At 40.0% G+C, this 27,064-nt stretch overlaps 2 protein-coding genes across 21 annotated transcripts in view; one reads left to right on the top strand and one right to left on the bottom strand.

Moving 5' to 3' along the window:
* The first annotated feature begins 3,177 nt into the window (after nt 1–3,177).
* Nucleotides 3,178–27,060, top strand: LOC127007095 (putative methyltransferase DDB_G0268948). Of its 18 annotated transcripts, none has more exons than XM_050877700.1 (9): nt 3,178–3,319; nt 13,918–14,069; nt 15,691–15,851; nt 16,034–16,183; nt 16,797–16,882; nt 18,298–18,401; nt 18,828–18,968; nt 20,347–20,489; nt 26,124–27,054. In XM_050877700.1, the coding sequence occupies exons 2-8, from the start codon at nt 14,002–14,004 to the stop codon at nt 20,444–20,446; spliced, it is 810 nt and encodes a 269-aa protein (XP_050733657.1). In that variant the 5' UTR covers nt 3,178–3,319; nt 13,918–14,001; the 3' UTR covers nt 20,447–20,489; nt 26,124–27,054. The 18 variants fall into 18 exon arrangements, with proteins under 18 accessions (XP_050733657.1, XP_050733648.1, XP_050733653.1 ...); XM_050877691.1 differs by having other exon boundaries at nt 16,059–16,183; nt 26,124–27,049; XM_050877696.1 differs by lacking the exons at nt 3,178–3,319; nt 13,918–14,069; nt 15,691–15,851; ... (3 more) ...; nt 18,828–18,968; nt 20,347–20,489 and adding exons at nt 5,010–5,156; nt 5,729–5,880; nt 6,890–7,050; ... (3 more) ...; nt 9,164–9,304; nt 9,694–9,836 and having other exon boundaries at nt 26,124–27,060.
* LOC127007091 (neuroligin-4, Y-linked-like) overlaps nt 10,193–27,064 on the bottom strand; it is a 35,872-nt gene continuing 19,000 nt past the window's right edge. The window contains exons 13-14 of one of the 3 annotated variants that reach the window (XR_007760066.1): nt 22,181–23,387; nt 10,193–11,492 (exon numbers count right to left, since the gene is read on the bottom strand). Coding sequence is in view for 2 of the 3 variants with exons in the window: in XM_050877673.1 (XP_050733630.1) it covers nt 22,670–23,387 (718 nt within the window). In the remaining variant the exon portion in view is untranslated. Of the gene's footprint in view, nt 11,493–21,958; nt 23,388–24,477; nt 24,692–27,064 lie in introns of those variants that run through there. The other 2 variants (XM_050877674.1, XM_050877673.1) reach the window with 2 other exon arrangements.

Below are 27,064 nucleotides of genomic sequence, written 5' to 3'. Positions count from 1 at the left end.
ATTGGGTGATGTCTTCTTATAGGAAATCCACAGTCAAGGGGTTAAGTTGCTTCCCTTGCTGTAAAAAAAAAAAAAAAATAATAATCCACTCCAACATTTACAAAGTATGTCAGCTTTTTTTTTTTTTTTTTTTTTTTTTTTTTTTTTTTTTACATCACATCCTATTGCGTCGTTAGGCTTTTTTCACTGGTGGGGCCTGATGGTTGGCTCAGCCCATCGTTGCCCAGGTGAATGTTTATAGTAGCTCCATCTTGTTTTGGCTCATTCTGTCCCCCGGAGCTCATCTTTGAGCCTCTCTTTGGAGAGGTAATCTAGAGTCCAGGTTGATAGGTGGTCTTCAGGGCAGCATGTGGGTAGTCTTAGCACACTCAGCGGTGACTGAAAAATCCCAGCTATGTGGTGTCCAGGATTCAAATCCGCGTCCCTCCTAGATCTTCCAGACGCGGTGCCGGCACGCTGACCACTCAGCCACAGCTACAGCTTGGTGTTTTCTTTGCCTGACAGGGATGACTCGCACACCTTGAATGAGGAGGTGAGTGTAGCTGACCTGACCCTCTCCATCACTGCCTGGTTAGGGTTCAACACATACAAGAAGAAGAAAGGGGAAGCTGCAGCTCAAAAGATTATTATTGACTTCCAGAACAAGTAAGTTGAGATGGTAAGGTGTGCGAATACCAGTGGTGGGCACCACTAACCAAAAAGTTAGCTTCACTAACTGGTAATCCACTAACTATAAAGTTATCTTCGCTCACGCTAAACTGATAAAGAAATTAATAGAACCTGATGCTAACCGCTAACCTTTTTATATGGTTTAGTTTCAGTTTAGTATTTTGGCTCTTAAACCCTTAAAAACAGACCTAGTGTCCTGAAATATCAGTATGCTGTAGCTTACAAATTGAGCTTTCCAGAAAGGTATAGCATGCATGGACTCCTTGGGTTGGCACATGACGCACTGGAAGTCCAAGACATTGGCGTTCGTCATATCTCTTGATTTAAGGACAAAGTACTTCTCCAGGTGGAGCCGCGGGTCCTGGAAATTCTGAATCTCCTGGCCGTCAGCTTGAGTGTCCTCCGCCTCACCCACAGCTGCTGCCAGCTCCTTAACAGGGTCAGCATCCTCAGGCAGAACAAAAACGTTCTCACTCGGATCACCTTCCACGATGTTGATAACGATAAACAAGGCAACAATAATGAACGTGGCTACACGGTCACAACGTTGCAGCTGAACTGAACAAAGAGCCCAACAAGCAACAACAACAACAATAAGAGAAGAGAAAGAAGCCTCCAGTTTATCTTAAATCCATATATTTTACCCAAGATTTCCCACAAATTTATGCATTTTTTATTTTTTCCATAACTTGCACTTTTATTTTTTATTATTTTAAGTTTATTTCTTGTCAGGTAGAAAATATTGAATTCTTGTTATTAAATCCCGAGTTCAAAGAGTTGGAAATGGAAGATGCATTACCCTAAAATCCCCAAAAGTTTCCGTAATAATTGTCCAATTACCCTACTTTAACCCATTCGTGGTCAACCACGTCACCTGACGTGTTAATGTTGTTACTCCCTCTGGTCAACCACGTCATATGACGTTTTATTATTATTTTTTTCCACGTGAATGAAAATCCTCTAGCGGTTTATAATTACATTTATTGAAGTGTCAGGCATCTTTTCTCAAGTGATGACTTTATGCGCGGCAGTTTTATTGGTTCAGAGCATGCTTATACAGTATGGCACGTAGATGTCGACTCGGCGCTCTCACTGATGAGCAAATTCAGCTTCATTTCAATGAAGATGAGGGTGATACTGACAGTGAATCTACAATAGATGATAGTGATAAAGATGAAGATTATGTTTTTCAAGAAAGTGAAGAAAGCCAATCAGCAAGTGGATCTGAATATTATCCAGCAGACACAGCAGCAGCTGACTACTCCTCAAACATATGCTCTGGACCATCACCTACTCAACTATCTTCTCCACCCCCTTCCACCTCTAGGTGTTTATATCCACCACGTGGTGGCAGAATGAAGATGGCAAGATGTCGGAGTTCATCAAGCGAAGATGAATGCAATGTATCTCGTCCAAGAGTGACTCCCCCACCCGCCCGTGATCTCACTCCAGCCAGACAGACGCCTTCCCGCCGATCCTGTAGGTCACGTGTTATGCCACATTTCCTTTTTATGTTTCCTGTTCAGAATTATTAGCCTATTTTGAGACAAGTTGTGTCCTTATAGCCTAGTCATACACTATCATAAGAATGTAGTGTTGTACAAAAGGAAACAATTGTTATGCCACATTTCCTTTTTATGTTTCCCGTTCATAATTACTATTTTGAGACTAATTGTGTTCTTATAGTGATACAATATCATGAGAATGTAGTGTTGTGCAAAAGAAAAACAATTGTTAGTGGAAGAGTTGAAAATAATATCTCAGTGGTGAGATTACATCTGGCAGCGCCGCGCCACAGGTGCCAGTTAAATGCCGGCGGGCCATTTAAAAAAAGGTAAGGAGGAAATTTCCATGTTATTTTCTTTATGTGGAGATATTTTTGGATTCATTTGGCCAAAAAATTTGTTTTCCATTTTTCGTGACCAGGGGGAGTACACACATTGTAACATAGGTAACCACGAATGGGTTAAGGCATAATTTAATCAAAAGTGGAAGCCCTTGATTTTTTAGTGGATTTAAAGTTAGTGGAGGAGGAACTACATTTAGCGGAAGCTAATTGGTCCGCTAAGTGTTTCCAAAGTTAGCGAAAGCGCTTATCAGGTAACAAAAACGTTAGCTTCACTAATTGCGGTTAGTGGATCAGCGGAACCGTGCCTACCACTGGTGAATACCAATTCTAAGCATGTGTGTATGTGTGGTGTGTGTGTGTTTGTGTGTTGTGCGTGTGTTCTTCAAGTATTTTCATTTCCAGTATAGTTTTTTAGTATTTCATAGAATTGTGTCGTTCATGTTACTATTACTGGCTTGATTACTGTTGGATGTACATATGTAAATGCAATGGCCTGAGGTCCTAAGCCATGGGGTCCTTTTGACTTGATGCTAAAGAATTTACCTTTCGTCTTTCTTTTACGTCTTAGTATTATTTTGTTAGCCATCTCTAAACCACTTTAACCTTTAAAGGGGATCACAAAAACAGACTCAGGAGGCTAACAAAATTTCTACTCCAGACTCATGACCACTCTGGGGGTGAGCACCTCCCCTGAGAACACGCACCTTCACCTCAGAACCCAGTTCATTCTCCTCTTGGGGTGCAAACCACACCCTTAGACAACCCAAGGCAACATTTTCTCACTGGATCTACAGAGTAAAGGTATCAATCTCTGGGTAATCATGTAGATTATTATCTCAGTTGTAAATCAGTTTGTATCCCTGTAGTATTGATATTTTTGTTGATGTATGAAAGTCTGTTGTGTATTTTGCCCATCTCTCATTTTATAACTAAACTCTGAAGTACTCTGTTTCCCCCTCTCTTTAACCCCTCCACTTTCATTGGCATGGATTTAGCTTTCACTGTTAGCCTGGTAACATATACCCCCAGGTCTTTCTCTGCCTCTGTGGTGGATAGTAGAGTGTTTCCCATGTGGTATTGATATGCTGGATTTTCCCTCCCAATGTGCATGAATTTACATTTTTCTTCATTGAACTGTAGCAGCCACTTTTTGTTCGACTCCTGTAGCTTGGTGATGTCTTGTATGAAATGCGCAGTGAAGGGATTAATAAGTCTGTAAACACCACATATATCTTGGCAATAACTAGACAACATGAAGATTCCAAATTACAGTTATAGCAAAACTTGCATCCAGCCATCCATAGAATATTATCATAGTTGCTTGAAACTCTTATCTTAAGAGGTTTTCAAAAATAGCTAGATGCAGTTAATCTCGAAATATGCAAAACTCTTATGGGTGAATTTCAGTAGTGACTTTTCATAATTAAGAATCGTCAAAGTTGCAGCCATACATCACTTTAACCTTTCAGTTTACATAACACAGACTTATTAAGACTTATTAATACTGTTGAACTTACCTGAAGTCCATTTACAAAGAATAATATTGGGTAGTAAATGCTGCTGAGAACTGGTTTCTGTGAATGCTTCCAGAAATTACAGAAATGAGTGAGGAGTTATAAGGCAGGGCAATAAATGTACTTTGACAAACTACTATACCTTTTATAAAAAATAAAACCATGTACTTTCATATAATTATATATGCACATCAAACATGGCACAACACACACACAGGGGCAATAAAACTTCTCATTTACCCTTCATAATGTTTCATGAAGTTTCATTGCCCTGATCACATATCCTATTTTAGTGAGTGACTGAGAACATTTTAAAACCATGCACAGACTATAAGTAAGTGCAAATTACATAGACAAGATAATGCCACTTAATGGTGAGTATTTGGGTCTGCAGAGAGCTGCATGTACCCTTGACACTCAGTTTTATCCCCTTGATGTGTTATCTAAGAATTCCTGTGTGCAGAGAGAGAGTGGGAGGGAGAGTTCAGCATTTATCTCCTAGGTGTATGAAATGCGCCCCCACCACCACCACCACCACAACCACAACCACAACCACAACCACACACACACACACACACACACACACAGACACAGAGACACAGACACAGAGACACAGACACAGACACAGAGACACAGACACAGAGACACAGACACACAGACACACAGACACAGACACACAGACACAGAGACACAGACACACACACACACACACACACACACACACACACACACACACACACACACACACACACACACACACACACACACACACACACACACACACACACACACACACACACACACACACACACACACACACACACACACACACACACACACACACACACACACACACACACACACACACACACACACACACTAAAAAGGGGTACACATAAACAACCTTGAGAAACACAATCTAGCATGACTAGGCAGATGGGGCTGACGTCTGAGAGGAGAGTAGGTCAAGGGAGGAGGAGGAAAGGGGAGGGAAGGGAGGAGTTTTTTGTTATATAAGTGGTAAACGGGGAGAAAGAAGAGTTGAGTAGGGGATTTAAGAGTGGCTGGTTGTGGGGCAAGAGTAAAAGTGAAGGAGAGAGACAGATAGGCTGCTCTACTTGAAGGTTTGTGAGGCATTACATACGATTTGTTTAAGTTAAGACTGTGCAGTATAGTTTCACATGGGAGTTGCATAAGTTCTAGTCATATTAACCCTAGATGGGTATCGCTGGGTCCGCGCGGACCCACGGCTTATCTACATTTTGAATATCCCGCTCTATTTCCCAAAGTATGACGAGGCAGCAGCTGGCGGCGACAAGTCCTTTCCCCATTAACTACCTCTATAGATATCACATTACATACCTCCTCACCACCATGCACCACCACCACCACTACCATCATTGCCACCAGTGTAAGCAGCAATATTGGCTTATAGCCTCCTGCAGCCTGCCTCATTTTCCTCCTTTTTCTCACTCTTCATGCCTCCTAGCTGCTTTGGCTTAGATCTATGGTTCTCAGCAATTTTCACCACTTGGATATTTTTGTATTGGTAGGTTTATCGTACCATCTGTCCCAGAGAACTATTTGAAGTATGTACACCCTTTTCAAAGTAGTGCAAATACAAGTTCTGTTCCTCAACAATTCTATCTTTGTGATCATTAATGGCACACTGTTTCATCTTTTTTATTGCTTTTAGCTCTGCTGTTGTATCACTGAGCTTCACACGGAACTTGAAACATGTCTCAGCGGTACTTCGAGCATCCAAGTCTCACTGCTGCATATGCCAAGTTTCGTCCAGAGCCTCCGGCCTCACTGGTGTCACACATCCTGGAGTACCTGCACCAAGGGGTGGGTATAGGCAGCCTTACTACTGTTTTAATTTTGAAAAAGAATTTGGATGGAGGAAGACTGATTAATACATTTAAGTTCTGTATACTATCAGTAAGTATATCACTTTGCCTTGATGCTAGATTCCAGTGAGATAAAAGTCTCAATGAGGCACATCAGTGAACTAGTGGACTTTTTTTAGGGTTTCCTTGGGGTTTTGGTACTTTGAACCAGTACCAGATAGTGTGGTCAAGCGTAGGTTTTTCTATGTACAGTCATACCTCAGTTTACAAGCTTAATTCGTTCCGGAATATTGCTTGCAAATAAAAAAAACTCTTAAACTAATATTGTAGTGCTGAAAATACTAAGATCGCACACTAGAGTAAGCAGACACAAACACACAGGTGCTACCTCTGCGATTGTACAACGCGAACTGAGTTCCCATTCCCATTGTTTTCTGCTCTGAGCACTCTTGTCTTGTGGCAAACAAAGGGAACCCACGCTCATTTCTTCAACTTGTACAAACAGGATGCTCGCACACCAAGTCACCGCTCGTAAACTAAGGGGTTTTTAATGATTTTTTTGGCTCGTAAATCAAAGCACTCATAAAGTAAAGCACTCTTAAACCAAGATATTACTGTATTATTGTATGTATAATCATCTTGCAGACTTTTAGAAATGCTTTTTTTTATCAAGTTGGGGTGAGGGGTGTGGCACCTCCTGTAGGCATTAGGGAGGCTGCAAATATAAACTTTCACCTCTCTTTTAGTGACCTTAAGGAGGGGTTGAGTTGGGCAAATCTTCCTCATAGGAGAGAAAGTGTACCTTAAGGGTGAGAAAATGGGTTTCCATACTATATATTAAGAAAAAAAACTAGAAGTGCCAAATTTTGCTATATTTTTTTAGTTTTTCCATTTGTTTTATTATATACGTATGTGTACTATTTATATATGATTCTCTTTGCTGGATGCCTCCTTAGAAACTTTGGATAAAACAGAGCATTAAGAGTGTAATAATGTGCTCCCCTCAGTACGATGGCCCCCTGGAGGCAGCCGCAGACGTGGGCTGTGGCTCCGGCCAGAGCACTCATGTCTTGGCGCCACACTTCAACACAGTCACAGGCCTTGACATCTCCCCAGCACAAATTACCGAAGCTGTCAAACTCGGCAAGACCTCATCAGTCTCCTTCAGGTGAGGTGTAATGAGATTTTTTTTTTTTCCAGTGACATCTTGACCTTTCCTCCATTAGTCACTGAATTATTGTAGTATTGTAGTCCATCAATAACATACTTTTTTTCCAGAATTCTGAATGCTGCTGGTTAAGCAACTCATATGAAACATTAATTGTCTGATAGTGTGACTGTTAACAGCTTTCACTGATTGTCTGTAGGCTTCCCCTCCTTCCTTTACCACAGAGTGAGTGGAGCTGAATCCCTGCCATTCCCTGACAACAGTCTGCAGCTAGTGATGGCAGGTCAGGCCTGCCACTGGTTTGACATGCCCAAGTTCTTGAAGGAGGTGGACCGCGTGCTTGTGCCGGGTGAGTGTGTACAGACATTCTTGGTTAATTGATTGTAGTTTCATAACAGCAAATCAAGTTTATAGCATCCTTTCCATCAAAAGCATTCTTTTTTGCATATATCTCTATGCCATAATTTTATAAACTGGTGCATTTTCTGCTTGACTATTCTAATTGGGAAATTGAGTTCCCTTACATTGTTATTCTATCTCCATACTGCACTTTGCTGTATTCCCTTGTTAATATCCCACTGCTTTGTGCAGTGGCAGTATTATAACTAGTGTTGCAGAGCTTTTTTGTGTGTAAGGGTTGTGGTAGTGCCCGAAGCTGAACACTGAATTGTTGGTAATGAGCTGCAGCTCTAGAGCTACCATGCACATTGCTAAGGTAGCCAAGTATTAACATGCCTTCTCAAGTTGGCCTCATTAGTACATCACATCTCTTTTACTCACCTGTTCTATGGGGGGCTTTCATAATGAAATCCGGAGTTCCTTTTCTTTGGCATCAAGGAAGTATATCCACATGTCCGTGATCAGAACACATCCACCAGTTGTCAACCAAGTGCTTCCCTCCCTGCCAGGTGGTGTGGTGGCCCTGTACTGCTACCTTCTACCTCGTGTTGTTGACCCCCACCTGGGTGAGAGGCTGAGTGCAATGATTAGTGAGGTAATGAAAAGTTAAAGTAGATGGGTGGGAGTTTTCTGATTTTTTGTTTCCATTTCCTTGTTATTATGTCGGTCTCAAAAATTACCCTCATTTCATTCTTTGTTTACCTTCACCATACAGAATTGTAAATATTAATTCATCTTTTTCAGTTACATTCCTCCATCATCAATAGTTGAATTTTTATGTCCAAGTTTCTGTATCTCCCATATTTATCACCCATGCATAGTAATGACAAGTGTTTTTATCACTGTCCACCTGTTTGTTCATTCGTCTGTCCTTTAAAATAACATAAGAACAGGATAAGTTTTGGGAATACCCCAATAAAAACTGAATTAATGAAATGGCATGTCCCAAAAATTATGTATCACCCACTATTTTTGCAAGTTTTAATTGGTTATTCCAGAAAGGGGTCAGACCACTTACAGAAAGCAGGGAACCAGGCAGTCATATTCTGGCCCATATCACCTTCCAAGCCTTTCTGGTCACCCACAGGAAGCACTTAAAATGTTCTTCCTTCAACTTGTCAAATTCCTATTCTCAAAAAGAATCTTTATTATTCTTGTACACTGCATTATTTGATGTATTGCAGGTCTATGATGATTTATTGGCTGGGTGTTGGGGGGAGGGCGTCAAAGATGTGAATGACTGTTACAGAGACCCCAAGTTCACCATCCCTTACCCTGACTCCAGCAGGTTAGTAGGAAGGATGGGAGAAGGAAAAGGGGTATGGCATTACTTCTTATCTAAATATGAGGTTAAATATTCAGTTAAACATTATACGATAAAAGGCATTCTAATCCCTTCTCTGATACCTGTGAGAGTAAAGGAAGAATAGCAATAGCCTTTAATTAATCTTTACTCTTATTCCTTCATTACTTTTCAAGTGTATTGTCCCATGTTTGTGATACTTGACCAAATAATGCAAATATATTTTAATATTTGTGGTCATGACTTGGCAACCACCTCAAACTGTTTTTGGCTAATTTGGACAGCAGTTTGATTTTGTTTCCAATAAAAATCAACTATTCTTCACACAGATTGTATTAGTACTGTTGCTGAGAATCTTGCCTCAGAAGGTTTACAATATGTATCGGTCATCTCCGTGTTCTTGTGTGGCAGGGATGACTCACACTCTTTGATGACGGAGTCGAGTGTGGCTGAGCTGACCCTCTCCATGACCGCCTGGTCAGGGTTCAACACATACAGAGAAAGGAATGGGGAAGCTGCAGCTCAAAAACTTCTTGATGACTTCCAGAAAAAGTAAGTTGGGACGGTAAGGTGTGACAGCAGTTGAGGTGCAGAAATTTATCCTTTTGGTATTTAGTGAAACTATTTGAATCTTTACCTAACACCAATGGTAGTGTTTTGATTTTATACATTATATAGCACATCTGTATTTTCACCACCAGAATAATTTATATCCATTTTACCATTGATGTAATAATATGATATATTGATCACATAACAATGGCATAATGCATAATAAGCTGCATTTATGAAATAGCTCTTTTAATAACTATCGATGACAGTTAATTCCTTTTCATATCTCCACTGCAAGATGTATTTGTCAAGTAACTTGAAAGTCAACTGAATATTTTAAGAGAATCATAAAAAACAGACTCAGGAGGCTAACAAAATTTCTCCTCCAGAGTCATGACCACTCTGGGGGTGAGCACCCCCCCTGAGAACACACGCCTCCAACTCGACACCCACTTCCTTCTCCTCATGGGGCGCAAACCACGCATCTAGAGAACTCAGGGCAACCTTTTCTTACAGGAGCTACAGAGTGAAGGTATTAATCTCTGGGTCACTGTAGGTTTGTGGTACTGATGAGTGTCTTTAGTGTTAGTATTGATATATAAGGGTCTGTAGCAGTGATATTTTTGTTGATGTATCCTGGTCTTCTTAGTGTGTCTTGGACACCTCTCTTATAAACTAACCTTTGAACCAACCTATATCCAGATTCCTGTGGTGCCTTTTGAAGCACCATATATATTTGAGATCTCGTTTGTTTGACCTTTTTTTTTTAAATAGCTATGCACAGAAAATGTTCTGAGTTGGGTAGTGGCATGTCGGTTTAATGGCCTGATGTTTTGGAATGGTTTTATAACTACAGTATACTCTTCCTTAGGTGATGAAAACTAGTGCTATATTTACAGTTTAATTATAAAAAAAAATAAACAAGAGAAAGTTGTTACATTTGTACATAAGGCATACGAGACATTTCAGTACTGGCAATGTCAAAACCTCTCTGGTCTGAGCAAACGTGTTGGATGATCGTTACCAAAGTCAGTGGATGGCATGCATAAGGCACTCTGCTACCCCATATCATACCCTTCTGTGGGCCTATAGTATAATGTTCCCTAAGTAATTTGTTTCACATCTCATAACAGGCACTTAGCTCACATCCTAATAACCACTTCAATAATATAAATAGCTTTGTTATAAATATGGGACACTGAAGAAGGCATGTGTCGGAGTCTGTAATAACCAGACTGCATAAGCATTACCATGTGCAGTTTTAATGAAACTTAGATCCATTTACCCATAGGATGTGATTGTTATTGCTTGAAACTCTTAGAAGTCTTATGATGCAGTTAACACTTAGTGATAAAATTTAATAATGGATGTTCATAATGAGGATTCCTTTGGTTGCTGCCATCCTACACTTTAGCATGTACAATTACAGTACACAGACTAATCAATACTGTTAAACTTGCTTGCAATCGGCAAAGAAAAACCTCGGGTAGTAAATGCTGTTGAGAACCGGTTGCTGCAAATACTTTTAAACTGCAGATACAAGTGAGAATATGAATAATGCATAATATGTAAGTTAATGAGGCAGGGCAATAGATTTACATTAAAGTGATAAACTACCTAGACTTGTATAAAAAGAACTTAAATTACATCTCAGTATATAACTATCAAACAACTATATACATATCAAGCACGCCAGAACATACACATGCTCTCAATAAAACATAAATATCACGGTCACTTCTCATTCAACTCTAAAGAGTCTTTGTTGTGACCAGTGTCTATTGTTCCTGCTTGGAGATCATATCATGTATATATATTTATACATCAGAATAGTTTATCTTTTTCCTTACTAAGATATAACATTGTTAAAAAGATTTGTTAAATGTTGGTGTTCTTGTATTTGAGAACTAACATACTTTTCTGCCTCCTCCTTCCCAGTACTTTTTCCTCCTTCAATATAGCTACTCTCCTATCCATATAATTCTTGGGTTGTACTTAATGCATGACAAATAACTGTTCCTACTGCTCTCCTTCATCCTTTGCCTCTACAAGTAGCAAGGTCTTGCACAGCCATAGATATCATGCATCATTAACAACCTTAACTCATTTTGTAATTGTAGCATTGAACAAAATTGAGATATAGTACAGAACTTTAAATCAGTTCCATTTGTAAAGTTTCTTTTGTGACCTTAGTAGATAACTAGACGAACAAAATTTCTATATATCCTCCTGGAGGAAATAATTATTCTGGCTGATGCATAAATGCTTTGAGCTAGCTAACAAAATTTCTACTCCAGACTCATGACCACTCTGGGGGTGAGCACCTCCCCTGAGAACACGCACCTTCACCTCAGAACCCAGTTCATTCTCCTCTTGGGGTGCAAACCACACCCTTAGACAACCCAAGGCAACATTTTCTCACTGGATCTACAGAGTAAAGGTATCAATCTCTGGGTAATCATGTAGATTATTATCTCGGTTGTAAATCAGTTTGTATCCCTGTAGTATTGATATTTTTGTTGATGTATGAAAGTCTGTTGTGTATTTTGCCCATCTCTCATTTTATAACTAAACTCTGAAGTACTCTGTTTCCCCCTCTCTTTAACCCTTCCACTTTCATTGGCATGGATTTAGCTTTCACTGTTAGCATGGTAACATATACCCCCAGGTCTTTCTCTGCCTCTGGTGGATAGTGGAGTGTTTCCCATGTGGTATTGATATGCTGGATTTTCCCTCCCAACGTGCATGACTTTACATTTTTCTTCATTGAACTGTAGCAGCCACTTTTTGTTCGACTCCTGTAGCTTGGTGATGTCTTGTAGGAAATGTGCAGTCAAGGGATTAATAAGTCTGTAAACACCTCATATATCTTGGCAATAACTAGACAACATGAAGATTCCAAATTACAGTTATAGCGAAACTTGCATCCAGCCATCCATAGAATATTATCATAGTTGCTTGAAACTCGTATCTTAAGAGGTTTTCAAAAATAGCTAGATGCAGCTAATCTCGAAATATGCAAAACTCTTATGGGTGAATTTCAGTAGTGACTTTTCATAATTAAGAATCGTCAAAGTTGCAGCCATACATCACTTTAACCTTTCAGTTTACATAACACAGACTTATTAAGACTTATTAATACTGTTGAACTTACCTGAAGTCCATTTACAAAGAATAATATTGGGTAGTAAATGCTGCTGAGAACTGGTTTCTGTGAATGCTTCCAGAAATTACAGAAATGAGTGAGAAGTTATAAGGCAGGGCAATAAATGTACTTTGACAAACTACTATACCTTTTATAAAAAATAAAACCATGTACTTTCATATAAGTATATATGCACATCAAACATGGCACAACACACACACAGGGGCAATAAAACTTCTCATTTACCCTTCATAATGTTTCATGAAGTTTCATTGCCCTGATCACATATCCTATTTTAGTGAGTGACTGAGAACATTTTAAAACCATGCACAGACTATAAGTGCAAATTACATAGACAAGATAATGCCACTTAATGGTGAGTATTTGGGTCTGCAGAGAGCTGCATGTACCCTTGACACTCAGTTTTATCCCCTTGATGTGTTATCTAAGAATTCCTGTGTGCAGAGAGAGAGTGGGAGGGAGAGTTCAGCATTTATCTCCTAGGTGTATGTAACGCACCCACCACCACCACACACACACACACACACACACACACACACACACACACACACACACACACACACACACACACACACACACACACACACACACACACACACACACACACACACACACACACACACACACACACACACACACACACACACACACACAAAAAGGGGTACACATAAACAACCTTGAGAAACACAATCTAGCATGACTAGGCGGATGGGGCTGACGGGGAGGAAGGGAGGAGGAGGAAAGGGGAGGGAAGGGAGAGGAGTTTTTTTGTTATATAAGTGATAAACGGGGAGAAAGAAGAGACAAGAGTTGAGTAGGGGATTTAAGAGTGGCTGGTTGTGGGGCAAAAGTAAAAGTGAAGGAGAGAGACAGATAGGCTGCTCTACTTGAAGGTTTGTGAGGCATTACATACGATTTGTTTAAGTTAAGACTGTGCAGCATAGTTTCACATGGGAGTTGCATAAGTTCTAGTCATATTAAACTACTGTGAGTTGATGTGCAGTAGTCGAGTCACCACTTTACCACTAGCACCAGTGAGATATTTCCTTATCATACAAGTCCTTTCCCCATTAACTACCTCTATAGATATCACATTACATACCTCCTCACCACCATGCACCACCACCACCACTACCATCATTGCCACCAGTGTAAGCAGCAATATTGGCTTATATCCTCCTTATAGCCTCCTGCAGCCTGCCTCATTTTCCTCCTTTTTCTCACTCTTCATGCCTCCTAGCTGCTTTGGCTTAGGTCTATGGTTCTCAGCAATTTTGACCACTTAGATATTTTTGTATTGGTAGGTTTATCATACCATCTGACCCAGAGAACTATTTGAAGTATGTACACCCTTTTCAAAGTAGTGCAAATACAAGTTCTATTCCTCAACAGTTCTATCTTTATGATCATTAATGGCACACTGTTTCATCTTTTTTATTGCTTTTAGCTCTGCTGTTGTATCACTGAGCTTCACACGGAACTTGAAACATGTCTCAGCGGTACTTCGAGCATCCGAGTCTCACAGCTGCATATGCCAAGTTTCGACCAGAGCCTCCGGCCTCACTGGTGTCACACATCCTGGAGTACCTGCACCAAGGGGTGGGTATAGGCAGCCTTACTACTGTTTTAATTTTGAAAAAGAATTTGGATGGAGGAAGACTGATTAATACATTTAAGATTCTGTATACTATCAGTAAGTATATCACTTTGCCTTGATGCCAGATTCCAGTGAGATAAAAGTCTCAATGAGGCACATCAGTGAACTAGTGGACTTTTTTTAGGGTTTCCTTGGGGTTTTGGTACTTTGAACCAGTACCAGATAGTGCGGTCAAGCATAGGTTTTTCTATGTACAGTCATACCTCAGTTTACTAGCTTAATTCGTTCCGGAATATTGCTTGCAAATAAAAAAACTCTTAAACTAATATTGTAGTGCTGAAAATACTAAGATCGCACACTAGAGTAAGCAGACACAAACACACAGGTGCTACCTCTGCGATTGTACAATGCGAACTGAGTTCCCATTCCCATTGTTTTCTGCTCTGAGCACTCTTGTCTTGTGGCAAACAAAGGGAACCCACGCTCATTTCTTCAACTTGTACAAACAGGATGCTCGTACACCTAGTCACTGCTCTTAACCCCTTCGTGCCGGATGTTCAAAAAGCCCGCCTGGCTGATATACGGCGTGCTCGGCCGCGAGCTCCCGCACGCGGGAAACCTGAGCCGGCATGTATCTGCTTGTCGCCTCCGTATATTATGCTGCTAATTTTCAGTCAACATGTCACGGTCACGTCGAAAGGCAAGGAGTGGTGGTGTTGGCACCTTGGTCTGGGGGGGGGGGGAGAGAGAGAGAGAGAGAGAGAGAGAGAGAGAGAGAGAGAGAGAGAGATGTGGGCGAGACGTGATGGTGTCGGCGCCTCGGTGTCTGAGAGAGAGAGAGAGAGAGAGAGAGAGAGAGAGAGAGAGAGAGAGAGACAATGAGACTTCCTAATTTTAGACACAAGGCGGGAAGAAGGCGGTGCATACTGTAGCTCATTTTTTGTGATTGGTGGGAACAAGGATGGTGGAAGGAGCAATAGGATTTCAAGGATAGCATACGGCGTCTTTACTTAGTAACCAACACAAAGTACGGGACAACTCAATAGAAGAAGAAACAGAATAGAAATATGACGCCTACGTAGGCGTCATCGTATATGCTACTGGGGCTTCATGACACCTACGTAGGCGTCATCGTAATGAAAGGGTTAAACTAAGGGATTTTTAATGATTTTTTTTTTGCTCGTAAATCAAAGCACTCGAAAGGAAGGCACTCTTAAACCAAGATATTACTGTATTATTGTATGTATAATCATCATGCAGACTTTTAGAAATGCTTTTTTTTTGCCAAGTTGGGGTGAGGGGTGTGGCACCTCCTGTTGGCATTAGGGAGGCTGCAAATATAAACTTTCACCTCTCTTTTAGTGACCTTAAGGAGGGGTTGAGTTGGGTAAATCTTCCTCACAGGAGAGAAAGTGTACCTTAGGGGTGAGAAAATGGGTTTCCATACTATATATAAAGAAAAAAAACTAGAAGTGCCAAATTTTGCTATAATTTTTTAGTTTTTCCATTTGTTTTATTATATACATATGTGTACTATTTATATATGATTCTCTTTGCTGGATGCCTCCTTAGAAACTTTGGAAAAAACAGAGCATTAAGAGTGTAATAATGTGCTCCCCTCAGTACGATGGCCCCCTGGAGGCAGCCGCAGACGTGGGCTGTGGCTCCGGCCAGAGCACTCACGTCTTGGCGCCACACTTCAACACAGTCACAGGCCTTGACATCTCCCCAGCACAAATTACCGAAGCTGTCAAACTCGGCAAGACCTCATCAGTCTCCTTCAGGTGAGGTGTAATGGGATTTTTTTTTTTTTCCAGTGACATCTTGACCTTTCCTCCATTAGTCACTGAATTATTGTAGTATTGTAGTCTATCCAGAATTCTGAATGCTGCTGGTTAAGCAACTCATGTGAAACATTAATTGTCTGATAGTGTGACTGTTAACAGCTTTCACTGATTGTCTGTAGGCTTCCCCTCCTTCCTTTACCACAGAGTGAGTGGAGCTGAATCCCTGCCATTCCCTGACAACAGTCTGCAGCTAGTGACAGCAGGTCAGGCCTGCCACTGGTTTGACATGCCCAAGTTCTTGAAGGAGGTGGACCGTGTGCTTGTACCGGGTGAGTGTGTACAGACATTCTTGATTAATTGATTGTAGTTTTATAATAGCAAATCAAGTTTATAGCATCCTTTCCATCAAAAGCATTCTTTTTTGCATATATCTCTATGCCATATAAACTGGTGCATTTTCTGCTTGACTATTCTTCTTCTTCTTCTTCTTTCGGCTGCTCCCGTCAGGGGTCGCCATAGCGGTTGACTATTCTAATTGGGAAATTCAGTTCCCTCACATTGTTATTCTATCTCAATACTGCACTTTGCTGTATTCCCTTGTTAATATCCCACTGCTTTGTGCGGTGGCAGTATTATAACTAGTGTTGCAGAGCTTTTTTGTGTGTAAGGGTTGTGGTAGTGCCTGAGCTGAACACTGAATTGTTGGTAATGAGCTGCAGCTCTAGAGCTACCATGCACATTGCTAAGGTAGCCAAGTATTAACATGCCTTCTCAAGTTGGCCTCATTAGTACATCACATCTCTTTTACTCATCTGTTCTATGGGGGGCTTTCACCAGCAAATCCAGAGTTTCTTTTCTTTGGCATCAAGGAAGTATATCCACATTTCCGTGATCAGAACACATCCATCAGTTTGTCAACCAAGTGCTTCCCTCCCCTGCCAGGTGGTGTGGTGGCCCTGTACTGCTACCTTCTACCACGTGTTGTTGACCCCCACCTGGGTGAGAGGCTGAGTGCAATGTTTAGTGAGGTAATGAAAAGTTAAAGTAGATGGGTGGGAGTTTTCTGATTTTTTATATCCATTTCCTTGTAATTTTGTCAGACTCGAAAATTACTCTCATTTCATTCTTTGTTTACCTTCACCACACAGAATTGTACATGCTAATTCATCTTTTCAGTTACATTCCTCCATTATCATTAGTTGAATTTTTGTGTCTGCATTTCTGTATCTCCCATATTTATCACCCACCTCTGCATAGTAATGAGGAAAAAAGTAATTTTATCATTGTCCACCTGTTTGTTCGTTCGTCTGTCCTTTAAAATAACATAAGAACAGGATAAGTTTTGGGAATACCACAATAAAAACTGAATTAATGAAATGGCATGTCCCAAAATTTAGGTATCACCCACTATTTTTGCAAGTTTTAATAGGTGCACCTAACATCACCAAATGTGGGGTACAAACTTGGTGGAGGGACTGTGTTTCTGGTGCCATTAAAGGTAAGGGCTAAAGAGTAGCTTAGCCGGATATTTTGTTTTTATTTATTAATGATCCACGAGACATCCTGGAGTTAAATCAAAGTATATGCTCATCTTTGTATTCATTTGTACACATACTGGTAATATTTCTGTGGTGTCTGATTCACTTATTAGAGTGAAATTCTAGTGTGATAAAATGTCACAAATTCGTGTCACTGGTGAAAATGAAACTTGTAATTTAAGTTTTGCCACCATGAAATACACACAAATAGATAAATATGAAAGCTCACAAAGTCACAACAAGTGACATCACCTACTTTACGCAGTAAAAGTATGCTATTTTAGGTATCTGACACCTGCAATATGGCAGGCTGCTGCTGCCTCGGCCACAGATTATTGCCAGATTGTCATACTCAGCCACTTATATTTCCCGACTTCCTGCCCCTTAACTGTCTTCTGGGCTCCAATAACGAAACTCATTTATAGTTATCGTTAAAAGAGTAAGATCCTGATGTTTCTTGGCAATAGTTAGGGGTCAGAAACCATTAAATACTATGCTCTGAGTACGACAGTCTGGCAACGGTAGCTATACGTATTTTCATATTATTGTTCTGTTGTTTATTGAATGTTGTGTTCAAGAAAAAGAATACTCATGATTTTAGTTAGTTTTTGGTTATAAGGATTCTTTACGAAATACAAGTATAACATTACCTTCTTATACTTAGGAAACGTCCTGGATCGGCTATGGTAATGTTAGGTGCGCCTATTAGGTGTTACCAGAAAGGGGTCAGACTACTTACAGAAAGTAGGAAACCAGGCAGTCATATTCTGGCCCATATCACCTTCCAAGCCTTTCTGGTCACCCACAGGAAGCACTTATAATGTTCTTCCTTCAACTTGTCAAATTCCTATTTTCAAAAAGAATCTTTATTATTCTTGCACCCTGCATTATTTGATGTATTGCAGGTCTATGATGATTTATTGGCTGGGTGTTGGGGGGAGGGCCTCAAAGATGTGAATGACTGTTACAGAGACCCCAAGTTCACCATCCCTTACCCTGACTCCAGCAGGTTAGTAGGAAGGATGGGAGAAGGAAAAGGGGTATGGCATTACTTCTTATCTAAATATGAGGTTAAATATTCAGTTAATCATTATACGATAAAAGGCATTCTAATCCCTTCTCTGATACCTGTGAGAGTAAAGGAAGAATAGCAATAGCCTTTAATTAATCTTTACTCTTATTCCTTCATTACTTTTCAAGTGTATTGTCCCATGTTTGTGATACTTGACCAAATAATGCAAATATATTTTAATATTTGTGGTCATGCCTTGGCAACCACCTCAAACTGTTTTTGGCTAATTTGGACAGCAGTTTGATTTTGTTTCCAATAAAAATCAACTATTCTTCACACAAATTGTATTAGTACTGTTGCTGAGAATCTTGCCTCAGAAGGTTTACAATATGTATCGGTCATCTCCGTGTTCTTGTGTGGCAGGGATGACTCACACTCTTTGATGACGGAGTTGAGTGTGGCTGAGCTGACCCTCTTCATGACCACCTGGTCAGGGTTCAACACATACAGAGAAAGGAATGGTGAAGCTGCAGCTCAAAAACTTCTTGATGACTTCCAGAAAAAGTAAGTTGGGACGGTAAGGTGTGACGGCAGTTGAGGTGCGGAAATTTATCCTTTTGGTATTTAGTGAAACTATTTGAATCTTTGGTAAATGTCCAGAGAGTTGCCCATCTCTCTGCGGTACTTCTCACCCTAACCATGGGTTAGATCTCATAATTCTATGCATTTTGAACCCCATATATATGCCTCGCAAATTGATAGAATCGCTGCTAGCGATTTTTGAAAAGTTAGTGAGTTTTTTTGCGGCCGCCTCGGGGCGTCACGGGGGGGGACTGGGATACTTTGTTCCCCCGCCTCCAAAATACGATATTACGCCTCCATGTTGTACTTAAGGGACGAAATACATGTCCCTTAACCATAATATGAAGGCTGAAAAACTTAAAAGTAAACAAAAAGTGGTAAAGGTAGTGAAAAAGCATATTATACACACGCGCGATGTGTTTTGATGGCGGCCATATTGGGAAGTGAGCAGTGTTGCCAACGATCCGGTTATCGATGGTACGCTAGGTTAGCGATAATGCGCTTAGTTAGCCATTAGACCACGCATGTGAGAAAGTTCCACCACGCTTTTTTTTTTTTTTTTTTTTTTTAGAACATGCACCTTTACCTAATACCATACCCGGCCCAAACCTTCACAAAAGCCTTTGGGTATAGGTGCGTGTTCTAAAAAAAAAATAACCACGCGTGGTGGACCTGGTCTCTCATGCGTGGGCTCCTGGCTCACTACACTTACCAAAGCTAACCTAGCTTAACACCGCTAACAGATCGCTTAACGCTGCTCACATCGTGATGGCGTCGCCATGTAAACACATCGCGTATGTATAATATGCCTTTTCACTACCTTTACCACTTTTTCATTACTTTTAATTTTTCCGCCTTCATATTATGGTTAAAGACATGTATTTCGTCCTAAAGTACAACATGGAGGCTAATATCGTATTTTGAGGTAACAAATAGCATCTTCCATTTAGGCATAACCGTTTCTGGGCGTGATCTGTAGAGTTCCTGAGACCCGACAACCTAAGATTTGGTGAGAAGTACCGCCATTGAGATTGGCCTCTGTGACATTTACCTTTTACCCTAACACCAATGGTAGTGTTTTGATTTTATACATTATATAGCACATCTGTATTTTCACCACCAAAATAATTTATATCCATTTCACCATTGATGTAATAACATGATATATTATCACATACCAATGGCATAATGCATAATAAGCTGCATTTATGAAATAGCTCTTTTAATAACTATCGATGGCAGTTAATTCCTTTTCATATCTCCACTGCAGGATGTATTTGTCAAGTAACTTGAAAGTTAACTGAATATTTTAAGAGAATCATAAAAAACACTCAGGAGGCTAACAAAATTTCTCCTCCAGAGTCATGACCACTCTGGGGGTGAGCACCCCCCCTGAGAACACACGCCTCCAACTCGACACCCACTTCCCTCTCCTCATGGGGCGCAAACCACGCATCTAGAGAACTCAGGGCAACCTTTTGTTACAGGAGCTACAGAGTGAAGGTATTAATCTCTGGGTCACTGTAGGTTTGTGGTACTGATGAGTGTCTTTAGTGTTAGTATTGATAATATATAGGGGTCTGTAGCAGTGATATTTTTGTTGATGTATCCTGGTCTTCTTAGTGTGTCTTGGCCACCTCTTATAAACTAACCTTTGAACCAACCTATATCCAGATTCCTGTGATGCCTTTTGAAGCACCATATATATTTGAGATCTCGTATGTTTAACCTTTTTTTTAAATAGCTATGCACAGAAAATGTTCTGAGTTGGGTAGTGGCATGTCGGTTTAATGGCCTGATGTTTTGGAATGGTTTTATAACTACAGTATACTCTTCCTTAGGTGATGAAAACTAGTGCTATATTTACAGTTTAATTATAAAAAAAAAAATAAACAAGAGAAAGTTGTTACATTTGTACGTAAGGCATACGAGACATTTCAGTACTGGCAATGTCAAAACCTCTCTGGTCTGAGCAAACGTGTTGGATGATCGTTACCAAAGTCAGTGGATGGCATGCATAAGGCACTCTGCTACCCCATATCATACCCTTCTGTGGGCCTATAGTATAATGTTCCCTAAGTAATTTGTTTCACATCTCATAACAGGCACTTAGCTCACATCCTAATAACCACTTCAATAATATAAATAGCTTTGTTATAAATATGGGACACTGAAGAAGGCATGTGTCTGAGTCTGTAATAACCAGACTGCATAAGCATTACCATGTGCAGTTTTAATGAAACTTAGATCCATTTACCCATAGGATGTGATTGTTATTGCTTGAAACTCTTAGAAGTCTTATGATGCAGTTAACACTTAGTGATAAAATTTAATAATGGATATTCATAATGAGGATTCCTTTGGTTGCTGCCATCCTACACTTTAGCATGTACAATTACAGTACACAGACTAATCAATACTGTTAAACTTGCTTGCAATCGGCAAAGAAAAACCTCGGGTAGTAAATGCTGTTGAGAACCGGTTGCTGCAAATACTTTTAAACTGCAGATACAAGTGAGAATATGAATAATGCATAATATGTAAGTTAATGAGGCAGGGCAATAGATTTACATTAAAGTGATAAACTACCTAGACTTGTATAAAAAGAACTTAAATTACATCTCAGTATATAACTATCAAACAACTATATACATATCAAGCACGCCAGAACATACACATGCTCTCAATAAAACATTCATATCACTGTCACTTCTCATTCAACTCTTAATCATGATTTGTGAGTCTTTGTTGTGACCAGTGTCTATTGTTCCTGCTTGGAGAAGGGCCTGGGACCAATCTGATCATATCATGTATATATATTTATACATCAGAATAGGTTATCTTTTTCCTTACTAAGATATAACATTGTTAAAAAGATTTGTTAAATGTTGGTGTTCTTGTATTTGAGAACTAACATACTTTTCTGCCTCCTCCTTCCCAGTACTTTTTCCTCCTTCAATATAGCTACTCTCCTATCCATATAATTCTTGGGTTGTACTTAATGCATGACAAATAACTGTTCCTACTGCTCTCCTTCATCCTTTGCCTCTACAAGTAGCAAGGTCTTGCACAGCCATAGATATCATGCATCATTAACAACCTTAACTCATTTTGTAATTGTAGCATTGAACAAAATTGAGATATTATAGTACAGAACTTTAAATCAGTTCCATTTGTAAAGTTTCTTTTGTGACCTTAGTAGATAACTAGACGAACAAAATTTCTATATATCCTCCTGGAGGAAATAATTATTCTGGCTGATGCATAAATGCTTTGAGCTAGCAATTATGACCATATAAATTAATGTCATACACTCCTTAAGATATAATGTGAACACAGTGTATTAAGCAACCAAATTTTGGCACTACATTTAAAAAGAAAAGCACTACAATTTATGTGGTCATCGACTTAAATATTATAAGTAACACCTCCATTGCATGACTCCTACACTTGTCCTTTCTCCACTGTGCATCAGCAGCAAGTCTAGTCCATGACCCACCCACAGCTGAGCCAGTTCTGTCTTTGACCCTATGTCTGGCTAGGTACACAACACTAACATAAATGCCACACACGGCTGGACGTTAATATAGAAAGAAGAGTTTGCAGCTTTTGTAAATATGTACAATGAGATATAGCTCAGAAATTTCAGTGCTGATGTGTCTTGAGTCTAACTACACTAGGCTTTACAGCTCAGTATGCAGCAAGCCTGTGGTGGAGGTGACTGTGGCCACCGAGGTGCGCATAGCTGGTACTGGTGTTCTCGGTGGCTTCTCCAGCTCCTGGCATACAAGCGGCTGTGTTGTAAAGGCATTGTCATAGGATGGTCTCCGTACAGGCTCTGAGTGAATCTCTGAGGGTGGTTTCCTTACAGGCTCCGAGTGAATCTCTGAGGCTGGAGTAATGGGCCGCATATGCTGGGGTGGAGTCATGGATATTAGGTTGTTATTGTTGTTATTATTGTTCTTTCTTGGTTGTGGCTGGTGAGGGCGCCCATTAAGCTGTGCCCCCATGTCTGCTGTGATGTATGCCTGAGGATAGCTCTCAAGTATGTTATCTGTGGATCTAGAGATGTGGATCTTGGCTGGGTGGGGGTCATGACTGCGGTCAACCTGATAACGTGGCTGACTCAGCTGGTCGACAGACTTTGCCATTGTCTGATTATTGGGACGGTAACTTTCATAGTTGTTCATGCCCCTCTTGAGCGTCCCGGCCTCGGAAAGCTCCGGGGCGTCGGTGGTGATGGTGTTGGGGGTGATGGGCCGAGAGGGCAGGCCAGTGCTGAGCTGATGGTTAGAGAGCTTGTCTAGGTACTCCCTCACCTTGTAGTCGTCTTGGTGTTCTGGTGGCTCGAGGTGGTCGGAGGAGATGTACTGGAGGTCGTCCAGGGCCTTGTTCCTCTGTCTGTGTGCCGGAGAAAGTGTGTTACATTAGACTAACATGGGAGCACATACACACTGGATAGAATAAGGAAGGAAGACATGGGATTGATAATATAATGGAAGACAATTTATCACCAAAAAGATCTATAGACATGTTAACAGGAGCAATATACAGATTACTCAGAAACATAGGTGATATTTAATTATAGTAATGAAGATATGTAAGGGAATTGATAGTGTATGATGTGATCCAGGCTTGAATATGCAGCTGTGGTGGTATGGTCACTGTACAGAACAAGGGAACTAGAAAGGATTAAAAAAGCTGCAATCAGATTAGTGCCTAGTCTAGAGCAGCTAATGTATAAGGAGATACAGAGTCAGGACAGCACGAGAACTAAAATTACAGTCTGTTAACTACAACTAGGTAAATACAAACTCACACCCCTAGAAGTAATTATTTTTTCATTTGTAGGTAAAAACACACCACTATATACAGTAGGATCTTATTGATAACATCTTAATTGATTTGTGATTTGCATCAAATCTTTTAAAAACTAGAGTGAAGGGTTATCAGTGCCACCACACCAGGACATTCACTAGTATTCACTCTTGGAACATTCCTTTCACTTTTTTTTTCTAGATAAAATTATAAGAATAGTTATTGAAACAGCACAGACAATATAATTGAGGAGTTAATGAGGTGTTTGATATGGTTGTTATTCCAAGAGTAGTGCATGGAGGTAGGCTACTGTGGCATACACTTGGCCTGGCCCACTCTGGCCTCTTGTGCCTAGTTCCACGGGCAGGCACTGTTTCTGCACCACCTCAGCAACTCCCACAAAAAATGAAGAGTTGCGAGGCCCACCCGAACCAATACAAATTAGGGATGAGGCTGACTGCTAGTCGTGGGTAGGGACGCAGAATCCCTGAGAGGATAAAACCCCCAACCATCCGGCCTCCACAACCGTAAACTCTTCTACTGTGGCCACCCTTTGTAGGGAATTTCAAGGAACAGACAATGGATTATACAAAACCATGACTTTCCTATTAGTCTCCCAAAAGAAAAAAATTAAAAGTGGTAAAAACAAAGTGTTAAGAGCCAGAAAACAAACCATAGAGGCAGGCAAACAAGGGGTGGTTAGTCGAAGCAAGCATAGAGGCTAAACTTCAATCCTGGTTGACCGAGGTGTCGAGGGACTAGGAGGGAATGGCCTACCCCTGGTCATGTTCCCCCTCTCTATCCCCTCTGAGTACTCGTCCCCGTAGCTTAGTGCATCGTTGTCTGTCTTGTAATACACCAGGTCGGCCACTGCCTTGTTGCGCTGTCTGGGGCAGAGGAGGAGGAGGAGGAGCCGGGTTAGGGCACTGAGCATGCTGGCCGGGTGTTAGTGTCCTCTCCTGTGGGGGCTGTCTGGGTTCACAACAATAGTGACCTCCAGGCTTACATGCTTGGTGAGTTGATATACACAAAGTTGCAACTTAAAGATGTTAGCCATTTTATACTAAATTAGGTCTTTGTACTATAGTAATGGTATTAGTACTTGGATTTTTTTTGTTAGAGTATATCAAGGCCACCAGAAAATATTATTAAGCTACTGAGCTACTAATAATAAAGTATATACTGTGTCTACAAATTACCCATTAAATACAAAACTGAACTTAATTCATACGAGGAATATTACGGGGATATTTTTCTTGCAAAAATTATTACAACTAATTGGACAATGTTTGCCTCACAGTGATAGAATCTGGGACTATACAGTGCTACTGAGAATAAGCAAGTAAGCTAAGTCTACTTACTGTATTAATAACATGATTAATTTCAACTATTCAACATTGGTCCAAACTTCAACATCAATTATTTGCTTGAAAATATAATTTAAAACAATTTTATACTCATGAAAAGAACAGGCCAATAATTTAGCTCAAACGAGTTTTAAGTATATTCAGCTTTTGGTTCTAATGTTAGCTTTTAAGATTAGGAAAGTGAGAGGACCAAGAATCAACATTTATAAGCAAAGAGGAGGTAGGACATTTTAAAATCTACAGACAAAATCCAATAATAATAATAATGCCAAATGTTACAAAGCAAAGCCAAGATACAAGAACATGTTTCTCATAGACAAACTAACAAGAGGTCAGCAACCTTCACACAATGATAATGTATGGGATTTAGAAATCTCAGATCAGACCTTTCATACAAGGTGTGTGTAAAAATGATATGGTGAGTGGCTGCCATTCACCTAGTTTGTAAGGTGGACGTGGCCTGTTTGGTAATGTTCAAGTGAATTGAATCCCTTCACATGGGCATGCATTCAGTCAGGGAGCTGATGGCAAATACATTCAGCAGCAGCTCCCAACATGCAAAGTTTTATACACACACCTTGGGAAAAGTTTTACTAGGAACTTTGTGTGTGTTTGTGAGGCAAGAAAACATGCTTGGGATAAAGGGAGCATTTTACATTCAAATTATTGTCACCACACAAAGGATGACCTGATTATTGAATAAGCAAAGCCATTGTTCAAGCATAACAAAAGTAAATGTATGATTAGCCATAACTCAACAGGTCCTTACTTTCAGTCCTATGGGAGCTTGCTAGGAAGTCATTTACTATGCCACGAGATCTCTTCACAGAAAACAGTGCCAGGGTGGCCACAATAAAGGAGTTTCCACTTTTTTCTCATCATAAATTTTAATGCTAATGGCATGCTCAAAACATCTAACTCTTTAACCTAATATAAGACTGTTCTCCCACAGATTGTCGTCCTCTTGCACACACCACATCTCCCTTTGAAATGGAAAAGTTCTCCAGCATCTGTCCTTTGTCAGTGTAAACAAACACATTCACTAGTTCCAATTCATTCAGAAAGGCAGCTTATAATTGTTGATATTGTCATCTCTTTATAAAAAAATAAAACTAACACAAATGCCAAACTGTACCACAAATATTAGTTCAATAATGAGGGTGAAGTCAATGGTATATGGTAATGAAACTAAAAACCATTGTAAGTTAAGCAAAGCAGTATCAGTAGGAATCTGTAAAATTAATTAATACAGGTAAAATTATTTATACAATGGAGTCCAGGAAGCTTGAGACACAAGAAAAGTCATGCATATTAACATTATAATCCCTTGCCTATAAGTGTCAGTGTATATACAGTTGTCAGTGCATGTACAGTTTAGAAATTGATCAGATTTGACATGTAAAGAATGGGAAGCAGGAAAGCTACAGTTCATTTTTGTTTGAAATAGTGTCTGTTATGCTGAAATAGACATTTAACATTACATTTTATATGTAAACAATAAATATGTAACAAGAGAAAATGTTTTGTTTGAGAGTCTCACTGCACTGTGGTTAGTGGTTAGAAAGTTTAGCTATGAATCTGTGGAGCCGAGTTCAATTTGAGAACACTGTGAATAAGGAAACTCACCCCACAAAGACCCTCTTAAGCCCAGTAAGCATAACCATTTGTTTACAAAATCACTTGTTTATGCCTGCAAAAAATACACACACAAGAAACTGCATTGAGAGAAAAACAGAGAAACCATACTATAACTTCTTACCACCACAAAAAACACACACTTACCATAATGAACACACACAAAACTAACAAACCATACAAAAAAAAAAAAAAGGAAAAGGAAAGAGGTTAAATAACAAGAAATGAAAATGGGTATGGAACTAAACATACAGAAAA

Source organism: Eriocheir sinensis, chromosome 34 (assembly GCF_024679095.1).
Source record: "Eriocheir sinensis breed Jianghai 21 chromosome 34, ASM2467909v1, whole genome shotgun sequence".
Classification (NCBI taxonomy): domain Eukaryota; kingdom Metazoa; phylum Arthropoda; class Malacostraca; order Decapoda; family Varunidae; genus Eriocheir; species Eriocheir sinensis.
The sequence above is the reverse complement of the archived record's forward strand: the minus strand, read 5'-3'. Positions and strand labels throughout refer to the sequence as shown.

Bases quoted from the DNA above. Each gene is read 5' to 3' on its own strand.
- LOC127007095 (XM_050877696.1), top strand. From the start codon at position 5,770: ATGTCTCAGCGGTACTTCGAGCATCCAAGTCTCACTGCTGCATATGCC. The intron at 5,881-6,889 runs GTGGGTATAGGC...TGCTCCCCTCAG, and splicing joins TGGAGTACCTGCACCAAGGG to TACGATGGCCCCCTGGAGGC. The intron at 7,051-7,274 runs GTGAGGTGTAAT...CCTTTACCACAG, and splicing joins ACCTCATCAGTCTCCTTCAG to AGTGAGTGGAGCTGAATCCC.